The sequence below is a fragment of the Artemia franciscana genome, chromosome 11 (assembly GCF_032884065.1).
Source record: "Artemia franciscana chromosome 11, ASM3288406v1, whole genome shotgun sequence".
NCBI lineage: Eukaryota > Metazoa > Arthropoda > Branchiopoda > Anostraca > Artemiidae > Artemia > Artemia franciscana.
Window position 1 is genome coordinate 14614933 of NC_088873.1, and position 19545 is coordinate 14634477.

The 19545-nt window shown below is 34.7% G+C and overlaps 1 protein-coding gene across 1 annotated transcript in view; it reads right to left on the minus strand.

Moving 5' to 3' along the window:
* LOC136032861 (kynureninase-like) overlaps positions 1-19545 on the minus strand; it is a 65770-nt gene that overhangs the window by 4292 nt on the left and 41933 nt on the right. The window contains exons 5-8 of the mRNA XM_065713275.1: positions 13404-13578; positions 9015-9160; positions 3314-3529; positions 372-578 (exon numbers count right to left, since the gene is read on the minus strand). Coding sequence (XP_065569347.1) covers positions 372-578; positions 3314-3529; positions 9015-9160; positions 13404-13578 — 744 coding nt within the window. The remainder of the gene's footprint in view (positions 1-371; positions 579-3313; positions 3530-9014; positions 9161-13403; positions 13579-19545) is intronic.

Sequence of the window (19545 nt, forward strand, 5' to 3'; positions counted from 1 at the left end):
GGTTTTTATTTGTTGTTCTTATGTGCTTTTTGTGATTCCCTAGCTTCACGTTGTCTCTTCTAGGTTAGGGATTTGTGTTTAAATTGAACAGCAGTAGCGAAAACAATTTTGAGACAATTGGTATGCTCCACATTGTCTAATGGTCAGCTATCCTTAATAGATTTCCGAAAAAAAAAACTACAAAATGACACAAATTAGGTTTGAAGTTTAGCTCCTCAATCTGTTTCCATTATTTAGTTGTTAAAAACGGAAGTTACTGGAAAGTTAGAAAATCCTTTTTTCCTCAGATCTGCTCAGAATTTAGAAATGCAGACAGTGATTTTATTTAACGTACTCAAATAGTAAACAAAAGATTTAAATAGTATATTTACTACGATTCCACGTGATTCAAGCTCCTTGTGAACCTCTTTCAAATCTCTTTTAAATACGAAAGACAGCTGGCATCCCCGTTCCCGTGGTATGGCAGGAGTTATTATTTTGACCTCATCCTTCAATAGGAAGGATATCAACCATTCTAAATATCCTGTCAGTAAGTACTGCTTTGCCATCCGTTCACTTTCTGGAGCTTGATCAAAAATCTGAAAAAAATATAATTTTGAAATAGCAGTAAAATATGTACCTTAAAGAAAGTGTTGTAGCTCGTTACGAGCACATCATTTAGTTTCCTGTAACTAGCCTGCCGCCAATAATTTTGGGGTACTTGTTGCAAATTTTAAATAATTTCTGATTTTTTTATAGGGGCATTAGCTAAAGACAGTGCCTATAACTAGGGTAGGAGAAATTACAGTGATTATTACAAGATAAGCTGCTCTTTTAAGTTAGTTCAAAGTCTTCTCTGTTCTAACAGTTTACGAGAAGGAAATAAGCCTTCCCCCGCCAAAGAGACAAAGATTACTTTAATTAGTCCTAGTTATGTAAAAACTCCATCATCCGCCTTACTTATTTAATATGAATGCGTCGGCGATGATATTACTATCCTTATTAGTAAGTTGAACTGTCAAGAACGTCTTCTATTCAGATAAACTAAAGAGTAACACTACAAATTAAGATTGCAAATTTTAACTATCACGAAATGATTTTGCAAATGAGGGGGATTATGTTCTTCTCTTAACACATTTCTTTTTATCTTAGAGTTTGACCAGTGCATTCTGAGGACATTTTAGAATGTAATCTATATCCCCTGTGCACTTATCTTATCATAAGTTTGATTTTAACCTTTGACAGAAATTCCGTTATTTGGGCCATAAATGCACTTTCGAGGCTACTTGCATGTTTGTTGTTGTTGTTGTTTGGGGTTTGACGCGTTCGACCAATAGGTCATATGCGTTCGTATCACTCAGTTGTTCTGTGCCTTCTATGATCACTAGCTTGCTTGGGTGTCACTTAGTCATTATTCACTGAGCCAGAACAGTATCGCTTGACTTGCTAATGGAGGGGGGTTATTTGCCTGCAGCAACTGCCTGCGTTGAAAAACGGGAATCAAAATACTGCAACTATACATTGTCAAACATCAATTAAAATACATGTACAACACAATAATACAAATTAATACAAATTTGTACACATTATAACCAATAACAATACAACCAAATGTCGATAAAATATATCTAAAATGATAAATGGGGCAATTCTAAAAATCCTATTAAACAGGTAATAATAATTAATAAAAAAAAAAAAAAATTATAGGGAATGAACCAAACCAGTAGTCTTAACAAATCTACCTAATAGGTTTGTACTTAGTTTTTTAGCCCAAGGAGGAGACGTGTGATGTCCCAGAACAGAACGCATTGTGAATGCACTAAATGCCTTCTCACAGCAATTTCTTAGTACTTCTCTCTCTTTTTCGTATTTTCTACAGTTAAAGATGATGTGGCGTATATCTTCATACACTCCACAAGTGTCACAGTTTGGGGATGGAGCCATTTTCCACTGGAAAAGTGTTGATTTTGTCTTTGCATGGCCACATCTAAGACGAAATAGGCAGGTTTGCATTTTTGACCTTGCATGTTTGACCTCCCATATACATCCACATCTGCATAGCTATATAATGCTGTATAACCAAAGTACTACAGCATTAAACATCTTCTGAAAATAGGAGATTATATAAACAGATTTTTGGAAGATCCAACCCCATTGATAATATCGTCATTTTCACTCACTAATATTTTGGTCCTATTGGATCAGAAATTGAACGTAAATTAAACATTAAAACATTTTAAATTCAACACTTTGCTGTGATATCTGTCAATGTTGAGAAGGGATGATAGAGCCTTAAATTTAAGTTCGAACGAACTGTTCCACATGTCAACTGGCCCATACGACAACGACAACTGTCATACGACACCTGACACTGTCAAAACACCTTGGAATAAAGAGGTTTTTTTTTACTCTTGAAAAATACGAAATTTCTTATTTTCATAAGCAGAAATCTATAACCTCAGACTTAAAGATGGTAGATATGTCAAATTTCATTGTTTAATTTTCACTGTTTTAGCACCTTGTCTTGGATTTTTCCAATTTTTAATAAAACATATATTTTGTTAAATAGTAATTAGGCATCTAGTGAATTATTATCTCTATTTAATGAATTTAATATACTAATAATCAAGATAAACAACATATTCTATTGACTGATATTTGTTTTTCTTTGGTTTCCATTTATAAGCGTTTTGGTTTTAATCGGCTCTTCACTTTCTATGCATTCTTATGAACGGCTCGAAATGCTTCTACGACCCGCTTCTCAGTTTGGAGCGGTTTGCTCCTTATTAGTTTTTGTTCCTTATATGAGTTTCTTACACAAAGGGAGAGGTTGCCCTGTGGAAGAAAACTAGCAAATATAGAAAAATAGCAAACGAATAATTATACTTATTATTTTTGGTAACCTCTTCAAACATTTATTGATGCAGAGAGTAGTAGTATCTAGAAAAATACGAAGGCTGATATTGAAAGAATGAGGTTTCAGAACTTCGGTATTATTAAAAAATAAAAATTTCGTTATATCTTGAAAGAAAAGAGAAAATAACTCATGTCTTGGGTAAGCTGTTATTAAAATACAACTAAGGAAAATGGTGGTATATTTACATCTTTCAGTTCTAAAAAAAAGGTTAAACCTAGTATTTTTGAAAATTTAAGCCTTTTTAAACCAGGTAAGTTAAAAGAGAAAACAAATCAAAAGAAACGATAAATTAATATTTCTTTTTATTACATGAAAAACCATCTAAAATTGCTATTACAAAATGTGAACATTCAGGTTGACCATCAAAAAAGAATAAAAAATGAAAGATTATGTAAAGTACAATACAATAAATTGTACCTCAAGGCTTGCCATATGTGGTGCAACTAAAAGTGGTGGTGGATTGCAAAGTCTGAAAGAGTCAGCTCCCTCTGCAATATCTACTTCTTTCCTCATCTCAAATCTCGTTGACTGAGCATTAGACCACCATCCAAGAAGCTGAGGATGATGATTTTTGCCATGATGCAATTCATGTACGAATATACCGGATATTCCTCCAGCCCCAGAGTTCAAATACTAAAAAATATAGTTAAAACGTCTTTAAATAATCTGTTTACCGTAAATAAGTTATGTGCATATAAAACCATATATAAAATAATCTGCCAGGTTTTTCTTCAAAGTATTACAACTTTTCGAACAATATAGGTGTATTTTTTAGCTTAGCAGTGGAAAAGTGCTCCCTACCTAAAGAGCAAAGTGGGCGGACCGTTCTCCCCCAAAGTATAGTCCATCAAAGTTCGAGATAGCCATTTTGAGACAGTCATTTTGTTAAGCAGAAAACTTTCCCGTGACAAATGTCCATATGTTTCTCAATAGCAATGTAAACAATGGGCGAATAGCAGTACTATATCCCGTTTGAGTAATAATGCAATAGGTTCCTTGGTAAATGTCTAAGGTTTTTCTGAGGTGTAGGAAAGTCAATGAGCACACGCTTGATCACACTTTATTTATGATTATGGCTCGTCTGGACCGTTGAAAGAATTGATTGCTCTTCCGTCTTCAGTTATTTTTAAGACATACACTTTCCATATCAGGTTCCCATACACCATGAGTGGAGTCAATGAACTCTCTGTATGATGGCTTGCTCATCTGTCTTCAGCTATTTTTAAAACAGATGACGTAATAAGACCGCTTGATTAACAAGCCAACAGTATTTTTTGCAATTTTACAAAACATGTGACAGTTAGAGGAAAAGAACCCAAGGCCCTCTATTATTTACTGATTCGGTTCACTCACATACTCGCTTATAAGACATTGCTGATCAACTGTTTTCAGAAATACAATCACTTTACTTCACATTTTCACTTGACTTGACTTTATTAAACAAGAAACGATATACATAAATTTTATACAAAGGAGACAGGGAGGCAACTCGTTTTGTCACCTTTAACAATATAGAGAGAAAAAAGAAGAAGGAATTACACCTCAATAACTCACACGGAGTACATAGAAAGAGAGAAAGAGAGAGAGAGAGAAGAAGCGGGGAAAAAATCGACTCATGGAGACACGGATGGGACTTATAAGCTAATTTATAAATAAATAACTTTACATTCAGTCCCCGTTACTATAGGCAGAAAGAATTATATCTTTCAATTTCTTTTTATATGTACAGAGTGATAATGACTCACTTATAAAATCAAGTAGTTTATATTTATTGGCAATCTCAGGAAGATCTTAAGGATATCTTAAGGATATCTTAAGGAATCTCAGGGATATCTTAAACTAAGTCTTAGTCTCTCATTTTTAATAAAAGGAAAAAAACTTATTCCTTGCTCTTGATATATGACTATGTTTATTTTCAACCAAGAGTTTCATTTTATTGAAAAAAATATCCCTACATTGGATTTCTAAGAACCATATGCCTATATTATGGTGAAAAATTTGTTGTAAATGAAGAATATCAAGAAATAAAATTGATATTTTAGTTTCAGATAACTCTTTTGTCTTTCTAGGGTGTTTTAAAAAAGGTAAAGGATTCTTATTGCCTTGTTTTGGACAATTTGGAGTCTTTGTAAATGTGTCAGTCGAAACATTTAGTCGACCGACTAAATGAGAAAGAGTTCGACTCTTTCTCTTAACTCCATTTTTAAAACAGTTAGAAACTTTAGCGTAAAGAGTGGGGTGTTGAGGAGGAAAAGCCCCTTTCATATACGGAGTAATTTCTGTTCGTTTTAAGTTTTAATGTTGCTCCTTACTTTCATTTAAAAAAATGTTTTTTTTAAATTAATTTCTGGACGTTTTTGAATTAATGCATGTTTTGATCTTGGCTCTCCGAACATAAATAATTATAACGAAATTTGCATATTAATTAATTGCAATTAATCGGAAGATTTTGAGAAAAAAGGAGCGAGGGAGGAGGCCTAGTTGCCTTTCAATTTTTTGATTACTTAAAAAAGCAACTAGAACTTTTAACTTTTTACAAACGTTTTCTTTGGTAAAAATATACGTAACTTACGAGTGAACTTCCGTAACGAACTTCTATATTCGTATGTTTTTATTAAGTATATGAGGGGGTTCAACCCTCGTCGATACCTCGCTCTTTACGCTAAAGCTTGAATTTTGTCCCAATTCCTTAAGAATGACCTCTGAATCACAAAGGCCGTAGAATAAATAGTTGAAATTACTAAAGATACTTCAGAGTAAAGAGTGAGGCATAACAAGGTAAACCGCTCATATGCGTAATAATTTTTGTTCCTTTTGAGTTTTAATGCTGCTCCTTACTTTCAGAAGAAAAAACTCTTCATATTTATTTTTTCATTGTTTTTCAAATAATACTAGAAAATCCTGCGCCCCCTTCATTGAAATTCTCTTCCCCCGTGAGAAGTCTCTCCATGGAAATATCCTCCAACGTAACGCCCCCTCCCCCTCAAATCTCCCCCCTAAACCAAAAAATCCCCCTGAAAACGTTTGTACGCTTCCCAGTAACCATTACTGTATGAAAGCACAGGTCAAAGTTTTTAGCTTGCAGCCCCTCCCACGGGGACTGCAGGGGAGCAAGTCATCCCTAAAGACATGGTTATTAGGTTTTTCGTCTATGGTGAATAAAATGGCTATCTCAGAATTTTGATCCGTTGACTTTCGGAAAAAAGTAAGCGTGGGAGGGGGCCTAGGGGCCCTCCAATCTTTTTGGTCACTTAAAAACGGCACTAGAATTTTTAATTTCCGGTAGAACGAGCCCTCTCGCGACATTGGACCACTCAGTCGATACGATCAACCCCTAGGGAAAAAAAAAACAAAAAAATAAATAAACACGCATCCGTGATCCGTCTTCTGGCAAAAGATGCGAAATTCCAAATTTTTGTAGATAGGAGCTTGAAACTACTACAATAAGGTTCTCTGATACGCTGAATCTGATGGTGTGATTTTTTTTTTAAATTGTGTGACTTTTAAGGGGTGTTTCCCCCTATTTTCTAAAATGAGGCAAATTTTCTCAGGCTCGTAACTTTTGATGGGTATAACTGATCTTGATGAAACTTATATATTTAAAATCAGTATTTAAATGTGATTCTTTTTATGTAAGTATTGGTATCAAAATTCCGTTTTTAGAGTTTCGGTCACTATTGAGCCGGGTCGCTCCTTACTACAGTTCGTTACCACGAACTGTTGAAAAATAATCCTATACATTATTTTTAATCTAATCTTATAAGATTAAAATCTTATAAGATTAATATTATAAGATTAAGTTTGATACGAATAATGGCTGAAATATATAAGAAGCCAAGAAGAGATTATGTTCTTCTTTTTTTCCTTTTCTTTTTTGTTGCTGTTTTTTTTTCTTATTTCTATTTTATTTTTCATTGTTCTTATTTTCGAAATATTTGTCTTTTTTCACTTCTTCTTTACTTTTCTTTCCTCTTTTTGTCTTTACAGTGGCTCACTGACATGGTATGCGGATTTATCATTGAATTTGGATTATGGATGATTTGAATATTTTTCAAGTCCCTGCTGGTAGGTTGGAGGAACCTGCTGGTAGGTTGAATCAAAATCAGAAAACAAAAATTGTAATCATTAGGAATACATATTTCTTCTAATCTTACGATTAGATAAAGTTATCGAAACAAAGCTTTTTTGGTTTGTTAAAGGGATGAAGTGAACGTTGAATTAAAGATTTTTTTTTAGTTTGGACTACGTAAGGGCAATACCCAAACATAAAACATAAATTTTAATATCTCGGAATTAACTACAAACTGGAAAGTTCTTAGAACACAATAATATGGTTCATTATATTGGCTCGTAGATTCTAGTATAATATTTAGAAATTTTTATCCCCTCAAGTCAAAGTGTTATAAATGTTATAAAAAGTTAATAATTAATTATTAAGGATCGATTGAAGCTATCAGTTGGAAACTTTTAGAGGGATGACGAGGAATTAATTCTGAGTTAAATCCATGAATTACTCTAAACCTTGACCTCCAGAAGAAAGTAAAGAGCAATGTCTTCACCTAAAAAGTGCATGCATAAGCCCGGAAGCTAGCTCTTTGAGCAAACCTCATTTACTTTTAATTCCGAACACATTCGGTTTTCCCTTAAAAATTAACTCCCTCCTCCCCCTCCCAAATAAAAACATATTGTCAAATATGAGGAATCTAAATTTTCTGATTTGTGTATAAAACCCTAAACTTTATGTTTTTGTTGTTGTTTTTTTCTTCAGAACTTTTATTTCAGAATTTTTTTCAAGACTTAGAAGGAACTATTTTCAGGATAAAAATTTTTTAAAGACTTAGATTTTTTCCACGATATAAGATTTATTTTTCTACCACTTGGATTTTTTTTCAGGACTAAGAAATTTTCAATAGACTTTGGATTTTTCGAACATTTTTTCATTAACAAAAGTAATGTCATTGCACTTGCATGCTACTGAGATACATTTGTTTTAAATGTATGGTTAGAAATGATTTTAATCAAGCAACCATTTTTCATAATCAATGAGACATTGACATGAAAATGTTTACTCTTTAAAAAAAATGTAATTACCCTTATAGGTTACTGACATATTTTTTATTGCAGGGTAAAAAATAGTTACAACCAAGTAACCAGTTTTTATAATCAGCGGATTAAGTTTAATCGAACACCATAAGACATGACAAATCATAATTAAGAAACATTAACCATACTCAAGTGCACCAAAAAGGCATTAAAACATCTCACGAAATACATTTAGTGAATCAGAGCTATTGTAAATCCCTTTTTTTTATGTTCAATAAGATTTTACACGAAACATTTAACTGACCTTACACTTGTGTTGCACACGTTTGCATGTTTACATCTTCCTGCAGTCAAAGTTAAGAAAGGCAACAATAATACCACTAACTATATTCATAAAATGTATTCTGCTCTCATTAGTACTCTATTATTCAGAAACTTTGATATCAACCCTAAGAAAGAGGGTAACTATATGCCACAATATACACTCTGTAGATACATTTCAACGCTTGGCCATATTCATATATGTCATTTTAGCAAATCAGACGTATCAGCAATATTTTTTAAATATTTGAGATGATGTATTTTCCTCCTACAAAGGTCTTTAAATTTTCCGATTCTTTTATAATCAACCCATTTATAATACAAGAACCAAATCATTTTTTCGGAGTTCCGCAACTCTTCATCTTATTTCTCAAACCTTGAGACACGAAACCATTCTCATGTCAAGAATTTTAACTTTTCCAAGAATCCTCGATACCTCTTAACATTTTTGATTCGGAAAATTATTTACTTCGGGCAAGAAACAGACACGAAATACAAAAGCAATTTTCGTCGACAGGCTTGGCACACATGTTTTCAATGCCATCGGCAGTCTTACAGAAAATTCAACAAGCCTTTTATAAAATTATATAAACTCAGCGACACTTTGTACATTCAAATACACAATTCTTTGTTGGTTTAATTATAAAGAATAAACGTAGTAGCGTTAACTATAAACGTTAACTATAAAGAATAAACGTAGGATAATAAACGAATAAACGTTATAACCTTATAAACGTTATAAACGTTATATTACCTTATAACTACACCATGTTGCAAAGTCAACGTTCCATTCATGCAAAGCCAACTTAACGTTGCCAATAGCATGGGCCAGGTCCCATCCCACAATGCATCCTTTCGTTTTTGCAGCTTCTGTTATGACTTTTATGTCAAACTTTTGGCCTGGGAAGACAAGGTAATAATTAACAATTCTAAAATTCAGTAAAATGGGAATAATTAGTTGTGTGGAATACCTCAGCTTACTTGCAAAATTTATAGTAATTATATACCTCAACCATTAGGTAGATTTTGAAATTTTGCAGAAGATGGGAAAGTTGCTGGCTGTGGCATGGTGGAAGACTAGCACATGACTGCGACAGATAATAGTCGAGCATTTGAAATCTTCTGCACACCAGGTGGGCTGCTTCCTTCTAGTCCTACCACAAGCACTTGGGATATTTAATTCCAGGAACTATCACTGCTGGTCATGCAATAAGCTGTTGCATATCACTTTGCTGAACACAATAAAAAGAACCGTAAACATCCCAAAGTACGCATGATTAAATTCCGAGAGGTGCTAGAAAATCCTCCCTCCTCCTCTCATTTCATGTTGTTATAATTCCCTTATAATTTTCAATACTTTCTGTACAATTCTCTAGTTTGTTCATTATTTTGAATGACCCTTCCCCGAATGAAATTCTTGCATTTTAGACTGCTCTGAAAAAGATTTTGGCTGTCACAACTTTTTTTTTCCTGTATGTCGACTATACCAAAAATAAACGAATTTTTTGAAGGAAAGAATGTTTTGCTTATGAATTTTGAAGTTACAGAGATGTGTGACTAATAAGAACTGCTTTCTGTAAGTTTTTATCAGCAGGGCACACACCAGACGAGGGATTCAGGTGTTCACTAAACCTATCAGGAGGTAAGAACTGCGATAGTTGTTCTCCTTGGGGAACAAGATTTGTTCCAAATTCTTTGGGGGAATTAGAGCCTAACTTCATTTCATGTTTTCAGAAAAATGGAATTGTAGATAAATTTTATTTTCAGTCAATTTGTTGTAACTGTCATGAATCTAAATACATTCCTCGTGAAAATTTCTGCATTTTTTTGTAAATTTTTCTATTTTTTATGGGAGATAAATTCTGAAAACACAAATCGGAGAATTTTGTTACAAAATTAAATTACTACAAAAATGCTGGTCACTATTAAACAGAACATCTAACTCAGAACTTCTATTCCAAGGAATGTATTTTTATTTTTGATATTAAACAAAAAAAAAACGAGTTTTTTTTAAATGAAAGTAAGGAGCGACATTAAAACTTAAAACAAACAGAAATTACTCCATATTTGAAAGGGGCTTTTCCTCCTCAACGTCCCGCTCTTTACGCTAAAGTTTGACTCTTTTTCTTAACTCTACATTTTAAAACAGTAAAAAACTTTAGCGTAAAGAGCCGGGCGTTGAGGATGAAAAGCTCCTTTCAAATACGGAGTAATTTCTGTTCGTTTTAAGTTTTAATGTCGCTCCTTACTTTCATTTAAAAAAAACTTGTTTTTTTTGTTTAATTTCTGGACGTTTTTGAATTAATGCATGGTTTGATCTTGGCTCTCCGCGCATAAATAATTAAAACAAAATTTGCATATTAATTTTTTGGGGCTAAATGGCTTTTCATAGTTTTAATCGGAATATTTTGAGAATAAAGGAGCGATGAAGGAGGCCTAGTTGCCCTCCAATTTTTTGATTACTTAAAAAGGCAACTATAACTTATAATTTTTACGAACGTTTTCATAAGTACAAAATATACGTAACTTACGAATTAAATTATGTAGATAACTTCTATATTCGTGTGTTTTTATTGCGTATATGAGGGGGCTCACCCCTCGTCGATACCTCGCTCTTTACATTAAAGCTTAAATTTTGTCCCAATTCCTTAAGAATGACCCCTGAATCACAAAGGTCGTAGAATAAATAGTTGAAATTACTAAAATTACTTTAGCGTAAAGAGCGAGGTATTACGAGGAGGTAAACCCTTCACATGCGTAATATTTTTTGTTCGTTTTAAGTTTTAATGCTACTTTTCACTTTCAGTAAAAAAAAACTTTTCATGTTTATTTTTTCATTGTTTTTTTAATTAATGCTAGAAAATCCTGTGCCCCCTCCATTGAAAATCTCTTCCCCCATGAGACGTTTCTCCATGGAGAGATCCTCCCCGGTAACCCTTCCCCCTCAAATATCCTCCCAAACCAGTAACCATTACTATATGTAAACACAGGTCAAAGTTTGTAACTTGCAGCCCCTCCCATGGGGACTGCGGGAGATTAAGTCGTCCCCAAAGACATAGTTATTGGGTTTTTCGACTATGTTGAATAAAATGGCTATCTCAGAATTTTGATCCGGTGACTTTGGGGAAAAAATGAGCGTGGGAGGGGGCCTAGGTGCCCTCCAATTTTTTGGTCACTTAAAAAGGGCACTAGAACTTTAAATTTCCGTTAGAATGAGCCCTTTCGTGACATTCTAGGACCACTGAGTCAATACAATCACCCCTGGGAAAAAAACAACAAAAAAAAACAAATAAACACGCCTCCGTGATTTGTCTTACATTAAATGGCAAAAAATGCGAAATTCCACATTTTTGTAGATAGGGGCTTGAAACTTCTACAATAAGGTTATCTGATACGCTGAATCTGATGGTGTGATTTTCGTATGATCGTATGACTTTTAGGGGGTGTTTCCCCCTATTTTCTAAAATGAGGCAAATTTTCTTAGACTCGTAACTTTTCATGGGTATAACTAATCTTGATGAAACTTATATGTTTAAAATCAGCATTAAAATGTGATTCTTTTGATGTAACTATTGGTATCAAAATTCCATTTTTTAGAGTTTCGGTTACTATTGAGCCTGGTCGCTCCTTACTACAGTTCGTTACCACGAACTGTTTGATAAAAGAGAAAATTCTGAATCATACTTAGAATCGTCACTATTCAGACTTGATGATAGTTCAAAATATTGATTTTTTAATTCAAATAAACTGCCTGCCTACCTGTGTTGGCATAATCTACGCTGCGATCTATTTTGATTTGATACAGTTTTTCAGTTACTTACAGTGGAGAAGGAAACAAAGCTTAAAGGATCACTGAATATATTTTGGGTCTTTATATAGCAGAAAACCTAACAAACAAATAAATTTTCAAATGGGATAAATCCATTAATTTTGACAGTAAAAAAAAAAAAAGTACAGATATTTCGATCACATATACAGCGATCGTCATCTGTAGAGTTAATGAAATAATGTTATTGAAACTAGTATCTTTTTTCACAGCAAAAAATATAACTTTCTGGTTCATTCATAAAATAATGAATTTCCGGATTATTCACTAGATTATTTTCAGAGAGAGTTCAATGACAAAGTTCATTCAATGATTTGAATGTAAATTTTCTTCTTTAGTTTTGCCCAAAAGTAAAACAAATTTCCAATGAAGGTGACAAAACCTTCCTTGTTTTCTAATTGCAAAAGAAATATTGAGTTTACAGTTGTTCTAATTTAAATAATTTCTAATTTAAGGTGTTAAGTCGAAAAAGCTCACAATAAACAAAAAAAGACAATGTACGAGAATCGGTTATGCGGGTATTAATTGTTACTAGAAAGAATATATACAGTAGGCTTATAACATTACAAAAGCAAAAACAATTACTTAAAAAGAACAAAGAAACACTTTACCGTACTGATAATAATAATTTTATGGTTCTAACAACAGCTTTTCGTCAAAAGAGTTTCCAACCAAATTTGTTTTAAAAGGTGCAACGTTATTTGTTGAAACAACATTGTCAGACAACTACACAGTTGAATTTTTTTTCTCAATGATTCCTTAGAATCTCCCCCTAGAACAGTTCCGTGGAGTCACTAACAGCTTGTTAATGTGCACTATATCTACTCCACTGTTTAAGAACGGTTCTTGACTGCAAGATCCTTCCTTTGGTCCTAAGCCGGCTGGCATTGAGCCCGGGCTCTGTATTACCGAGCAGAGATTAATTGCCTATTCGAGCATGCAGTGCGATATCATGTATCGATTTATATGTATGTATGTTTGCTAGAAGTGTTAACGTGAATGACTGGGGAGTAAAATCAAAATCGGAACATCATATCGTAATTTTATGATGTTTATTACGTTTTTAGCTTATCATGTAAAACTGTATTGTTGCTACTTTGATTTTATCATATCGTTGAGTGTGTCCTCAAACACTTTTAAAATGATACTACCGAAGGGGAAAAAAATAATCATCAAACAGCATCAGAACTTGCAATAACATCTTGCTGTGATGAAACCCCGTTTGGTTTGAGTAAGCCTCAAAGTATGGTTTAGAATATATGATAAAAGTCTTCTTTACCATAAATTTAGGGCAAAATTAAAACATGTAGCAATTACCTGTATAATACTGAACTCCTGAAAGCATGACCAGTGCTACAGAATCCCCTTCTTCTTCAAGAACTCGCAGAATATCTTCTGTTCTAATTATTTCCTCTCCTTTTCTTGGTTTACATGTGATGAGCCCATCATTTGGATTTACGTTGTGTAGTTTCATTTGTGATACAACTGCATACTAATAAAAAAGATATGCTATGAAATAACTTTCAACTTTAAGTCATTCTGTAAACTGAATAGCTCATGAGAGGTGAGCGCAGTAACGCGGTAACAGTAGCTTACTTTTCTCTTATTTCTAAAGAGTATAAATAAAACCAGATAATTCGATTGATGTCTTCCCAAACTAATTTAGAGCAATATTTAACTACACTGAATTAGTAATAATTTTCATAATATTTTTTGAAGTAAATTTTTTCTCCTTTTAGATGATTAGAATTTATGAATCTCTATTACAATGTTTTAAGTATTAAGCAGTCTTCAGAATCTTCCAATTTGCTCTGTTTAGGTCAGGCCTCGTAAGGTTAACTGGTATCTTAGACAATGAAAAAGATCCAAAACATTGCTGGGCAAGCGACTATACATTCCTATAATTCAAATTAGCAATGGCTGTGATTACATACATACATAGCAATGTGTAATTATGACCTACATCAGTAATTTTATATAACCCTTTACTATGTAGAATAAACCTATAATGACCCTATAAATAAATTTTCCCAGCTGATGGTGCGCGTGTATAGACTCCAGCATTAATCATCAAATAAAATAAACCGACGATTAAAACCGAGATATGTCCAAACCAAAGGTACTAATACTATCTCCTTTTGTTGAAGCTGTAAGTAAATTTTCTCTTGTGAAGATAAACTGTACATTGGCTTTTAATCTATTGAAATAGGATTCCATAAAGCAAGATTTTGGTTAGTCCAAAATACATCAAGAATTATCAGAGGCAACACTACAGCGTCGCCTATAGTAATGAACATACGGCTACAATGTTTCATTTTTTCCAGAGCCACTTCAGATGGATGGATTGTAGAATAAACTTCGGAGGGACTCAATCGATTGGAAATCGGAAGTTCTAGTGCCCTTTTCAAGAGTCAAAAGTGACCGGAGGGCAGGTAGCCTTCCACCCGCGCCCTTTTTTCCCCAAATATATCCAATCAAAATTTTGAGATAGTTATTCTTATAAAAATAGTTCAAAAATCAGATAATAAAAGCTCTGGGGTTGATACAACCCCACAGGGCCTAGGAGCAGGAGTTGTGAGTTATCCCCTGGAGGTAAATATGGTTCTTATGGAAGGTATGCTCGTATGAACTTCAGAGAAGACTGATTTGATTGGTATTGAAAGTTCTAGTTCACTTTTCAAGAGTCAAAAGTGATCAGAGGGCAACTCCCCCTGACACTCTTTTGTCCCCAAACCTACCCGATAAAATTTTTGAGATAGCCATTTTGTTAAAAATAGTTCAAACATCAGACAACGAAAACTCTGGGGTTGACCTAAACCCCCAGATCCCTGGGATAAGCATTTTAAGCTATGCCCCGGGGCATATAAGGTTTTTGTGTAAGGGGTGGTCGTATAAATTTCAGAGGCGGCTCATTTGATTGGAAATTGAAATTTTTAGTTACCTTTTTATGAGTCAAAAGGGTTCAGAGGGGATCAACCCCCTCCCCCCCACACACACTCTCTTTTGCCCAAATGCATCCGACCAAATTCTGAGATTGCCACTTTGTTTGAAACAGTCAAATGATCAGATAATAAAACCTACGTGGTAAAAATAGCCTTCCAGAGCCCGAGGGAAGGGTTGTAACTCATGCCCTGGGGACATTTAGGGTTCTTATGGAAGAAGTGCTCGTATAAATCCCGGAGGGGACTCAAATAATCAGAAATTGGAAGTTCTAATTCCCTTTTTAAGAGTTAAAAGTGACCAAATGGCAACTAGCCCTCCCGCCCATCCCTCTTTTACCCAAATGGGTCCTATCTAATTTTTTATACAGCCATTTTGTTAAAAATAGACCAAAGATCATATAACAAAACTCCAGGGATAACACCTCCCCCCAGAACATGGGGGAAAGTGTTATAAATTATGACCGAGGCGGCATATAAGGTTCTTATAGAAGGGATGGCTGTATAAAATTCGTAGGGACTTATTTAATTGTAAATCGGGATTTTTAGTGCCCTTTTAAGAGTAAAAAGTCACCTCAGGCCAACTAACATCCCACCCCCATGCCCTATTTCCCCAAATGCATTTGATCAAAATTTTGAGGTAGCCATTTTGATAAAAATAGTTTAAATATCAAATAACAAAACTCAGGGTTCAACACAAACCCCTAGGGCCTGGAAGGGAGTGTTGTAAGTAATGACCAGGGAGCAGATAAGGTTTTATATAAGGGGTGGTCGTATAAACTTCAAAGGTGGTTCATTTGATTGCAAATTGAAAGTTCTAGTTACTTTTTTAAGAGTCATCAAAAGTTATCGGTGGGCATATACACCCCTCCCACCCTCTAGACCTTCTTTTCCTCAAATACTTCCGATCAAAACTTTGAAATAGCCATTTTGTTTCAAACAGTCCAATGATTGGAGGACAAAGACTTCGGGGTTAACAACTCCCCCCCCTCCAAAAAACCTATGCACTCATGCCTAGGTTTCTATGGAAAAGGTGGTCGTGTAAACTTCGGAGGGGACTCAAATGTCTAGAAATTGAAACTTGTAATTCCCTTCTTAAGAATTAAAAGTGAACCAATGGCAACTAGCCTCCCGCCACCAGCCCTAAGGCAATAAGGCTTCAATATTTATTCCCCAGAGGCACTTCATATGGAAGTGATGGTCATATAAACTGCGGAAGGGACTCGTTCGATCAGAAATTGGAAGTTATAATGCCCTTTTTAAGAGTCAATAATGATCGGAAGGCAAATAGCCCCATTTTTCCCCAAAGTGCTCCAGATAAAATCTTAAAAATAGCTGAAAGATCTGATAAAAAAAATTCCGGGTCAACACAATCTCAGGGGAAGGAACCAGGGACCAGGGGCAGACGTTGTAAGTTATGCCCTTGGGGGTATATAGGATTCTTATAGAAGGTCTGCTTGTATAAACTTTAGGGGGCTCATTTGATTGGAAATTAAAAGTTCAAGTTCACTTTTTAAGACTAAAAATAGATCGGAGGTCAACTAGCCCTCCCCCACTCCCTTTTCTCCCCAAACAAATTAGATAATCATTTTGAGATAGCCAGTTTACTGAAAATAGTCTAAACATCAGATGAAAAAACTTTTGGGGTCGACTGAACCCCCCAGAGCCCAGTGGCAAGTGTTTTAAGTTATGCCCCAGGGGCACATAAGGTTTTTATGTAAGGGGTGGTCGTATAAACTTTAGAGGTGGCTCATTTGATTGGAGATTGAAAGTTCTAGTTACTTTTTGAGGGTCAAGAGTGATCAGTTGGCATTTACCCTCTTCACACACACACACACACACAGCTTCTTTTCCTTAAATACATCAGATAACAAAAATTCAGTGGTCAACATACCACCCCCTGAACCCCAGCGAACAAAGGGTTGTAACTTGTACCCCGAGGCATATAAGATTTTTACGGAAGAGGTGGTCGTATAAACAGAGGGGACTAAAATGATGAGAATTTCAGAGTTTGAGCTCCCTTTTTAAGAGTCAAAAGTGGTCGGACGGTAACTAGCCCTCCCCTATCCACCCTCTTTTCCCCACATATGTCCTATCGAATGTTTGAGATTGCCATTCTGTCCAAAATAGACAAAAGATTACATAATAGAACTTTGGGGTTTACGCAACCCCCAGAACCGGGTGGCAAGTGTTGTAAGCTATGCCCCGGGGGCATATAAGGTTTCTTATGGAAGGAATGATCGTATGAACTTTGGATGGTCGTCATTATATTGGAAATTGCAAGTTCTAGTTCCCTTTAAAGAGACAAAAGGGACCAGAGAGTAACTAGCCCCCCTGCCCTCTTCACCCCAAAGTCATCCGATCGACTTTCGAGATAGCCATTTTGTCACAACAAGTCAAAAGATCATATAACAAAAACTCCAGGGTCAACACAGAGCCCAGGGGCTAGTGTAGAACGCTATACCCTGCTGGCACATAAGATTCTTATGCTTGGTTTTGAAAGTAGTTCAAATATCAGATAAGCTCGACCCCCCCCCTACCCCACCCAAAAAACTTATGAACTATATTTTATTCAAAAACTTATGGGAGCTGATCTCCTGCCATCTCTGCACGACCCGACCCCCCTCCACCCATAAAAACTTTTTAACAATACTTTATTTTAAAAATATGGCAACTCGCCCCTGGCCCTCCATGGCCCAAACCCCCTCCCAAAAAACTTATTAAGAATATTTTATTCCAAAACTTATCAGAGCTGGCCTTCGGTCCTTCATGGCCCGATACCCCTCCCTCCCCAAAAAAATATCAATGATGAATCATGGGAGCTAACCACTAACCCTCCCTCTGTAGCTCAACCCCTCACCCACCTAAAAAAAAAACCATTAACGATAGTTTATTCGAAAAACCATGCGAATTTAGTCTAATTTTATTAGCTGTTTCCAAAAGTGTTCGAAACACGTATATTCTTCACTAAAAACAAGATTTTGACTGCTGCCCGTTTCCCTAACGGTAAAAGCATAAGGTCTACTGTATATTTTGTGTTAAACTAAAACGAATCATATTACAAATATTTTCTTTTGTACTTATTACAACATTGAACATAAAATGAAAATTGCAGTGAAACCAGACTATGATTTACAAATAGGCCCACTAGGCCCTGCAGCTTTCACTGTTCCCAAAGTTTTGGGGATTTCTCCAAAAATCTTGCAAAAACGGAGCGGCGAAAACACTTGGGCCCAGAAGTGTAAAAGCTTTATATCCGTCCCTGAACGAAACAAAATCTTGAGCTTATATCAAATATTGAGTTTAATTTTGTTAGTTCTTGCCACTTGTAATTTATTTTGGAATAAAATATTACTTTGAAATAAGGAATTTTGAAAACTTAAAACTTAGGAAATCAAACAGAAATAAATTTAAAAAAAAATTCCGAAAAACAAGTTGTTTAAAGAAAAATAAAGGCTATATTAAAAAAAAAAATGCAAAAAAGAGTTTTGGTTTTGCCTCCTTCTCTCACTGTAAAAGTCTAAAACTTACTGCGTCATTGGCGCTTTAATTAAAACTATATGTGTCTTGAACAGTCTGGGAAAGTACAAACGAAATCAAGCATAATGTTTGATATATAATGCTATTAATTGTTGAAAGATCATCACAAAATATAACAGTTCAAAATGGGGATGAAACCTTTTAATCGACAGTGAAACAAATAGAATTTAGACTGAATATTACGGACACATATACAGTGTTCATCATCATCAGTAAAAGTTTTACTGTTTTAAGTTTTTTAAGTTTTACTGTTTGTTCAGCAGTAAAAGTTTACTGTAGTTTTACTACTGATAATGGACACTGTATATGTGTTCAAAATATTCAGTTAAATTTTATATTTGTTTCACTGTCGATTAAAAGGTTTCATCTCCAACTGTTATATTTTCGTCATGGAAAGCCAGTGTGGTCTTCGAAGTTATCTATGAAAGATCATCAGTTCAAGATTCTATTTCACTGTAATTTTATTTTCATTTTCAATACTATAATAACTTGAAAAGATAATATTTGCAATATAATTCATTTTCAGTGAAGCACGAATGACGCAGTAGACTTTAGACTTTACAGTTTGGAAGGGGGCAGAATCCGAACTCTTGTTTGTAGTGAAGCTATATTTGTTTTGAACAGTCCTTACTTCCAGTTGAAAAAAACTTTTTCATATTTATTTTTTCATTGTTTTTTTTAATAGTGCTAGAAAATCCTGCGCTCCCTTTAAGGAATTTTCTTCCGCCATGACAAATTCCTCGATGGAAAGTTCCCCCAACATATTCCCCTCTTCTCAACCCCTCCCCCAACCAAAAAAATCCCCTTGAAAACGTCTGTACACTTCCCAATAACCATTACTATATGTAAGCACTGGTCAAAGTTTGTAACTTGTAGCCCCTCCCACGGGGACTTTGGGGGAGTAAGTGGTCCCCAAAGACATAGTTATAAGGTTTTTCGACTATGCTGAATAAAATGGCTATCTCAGAATTTTGATTCGT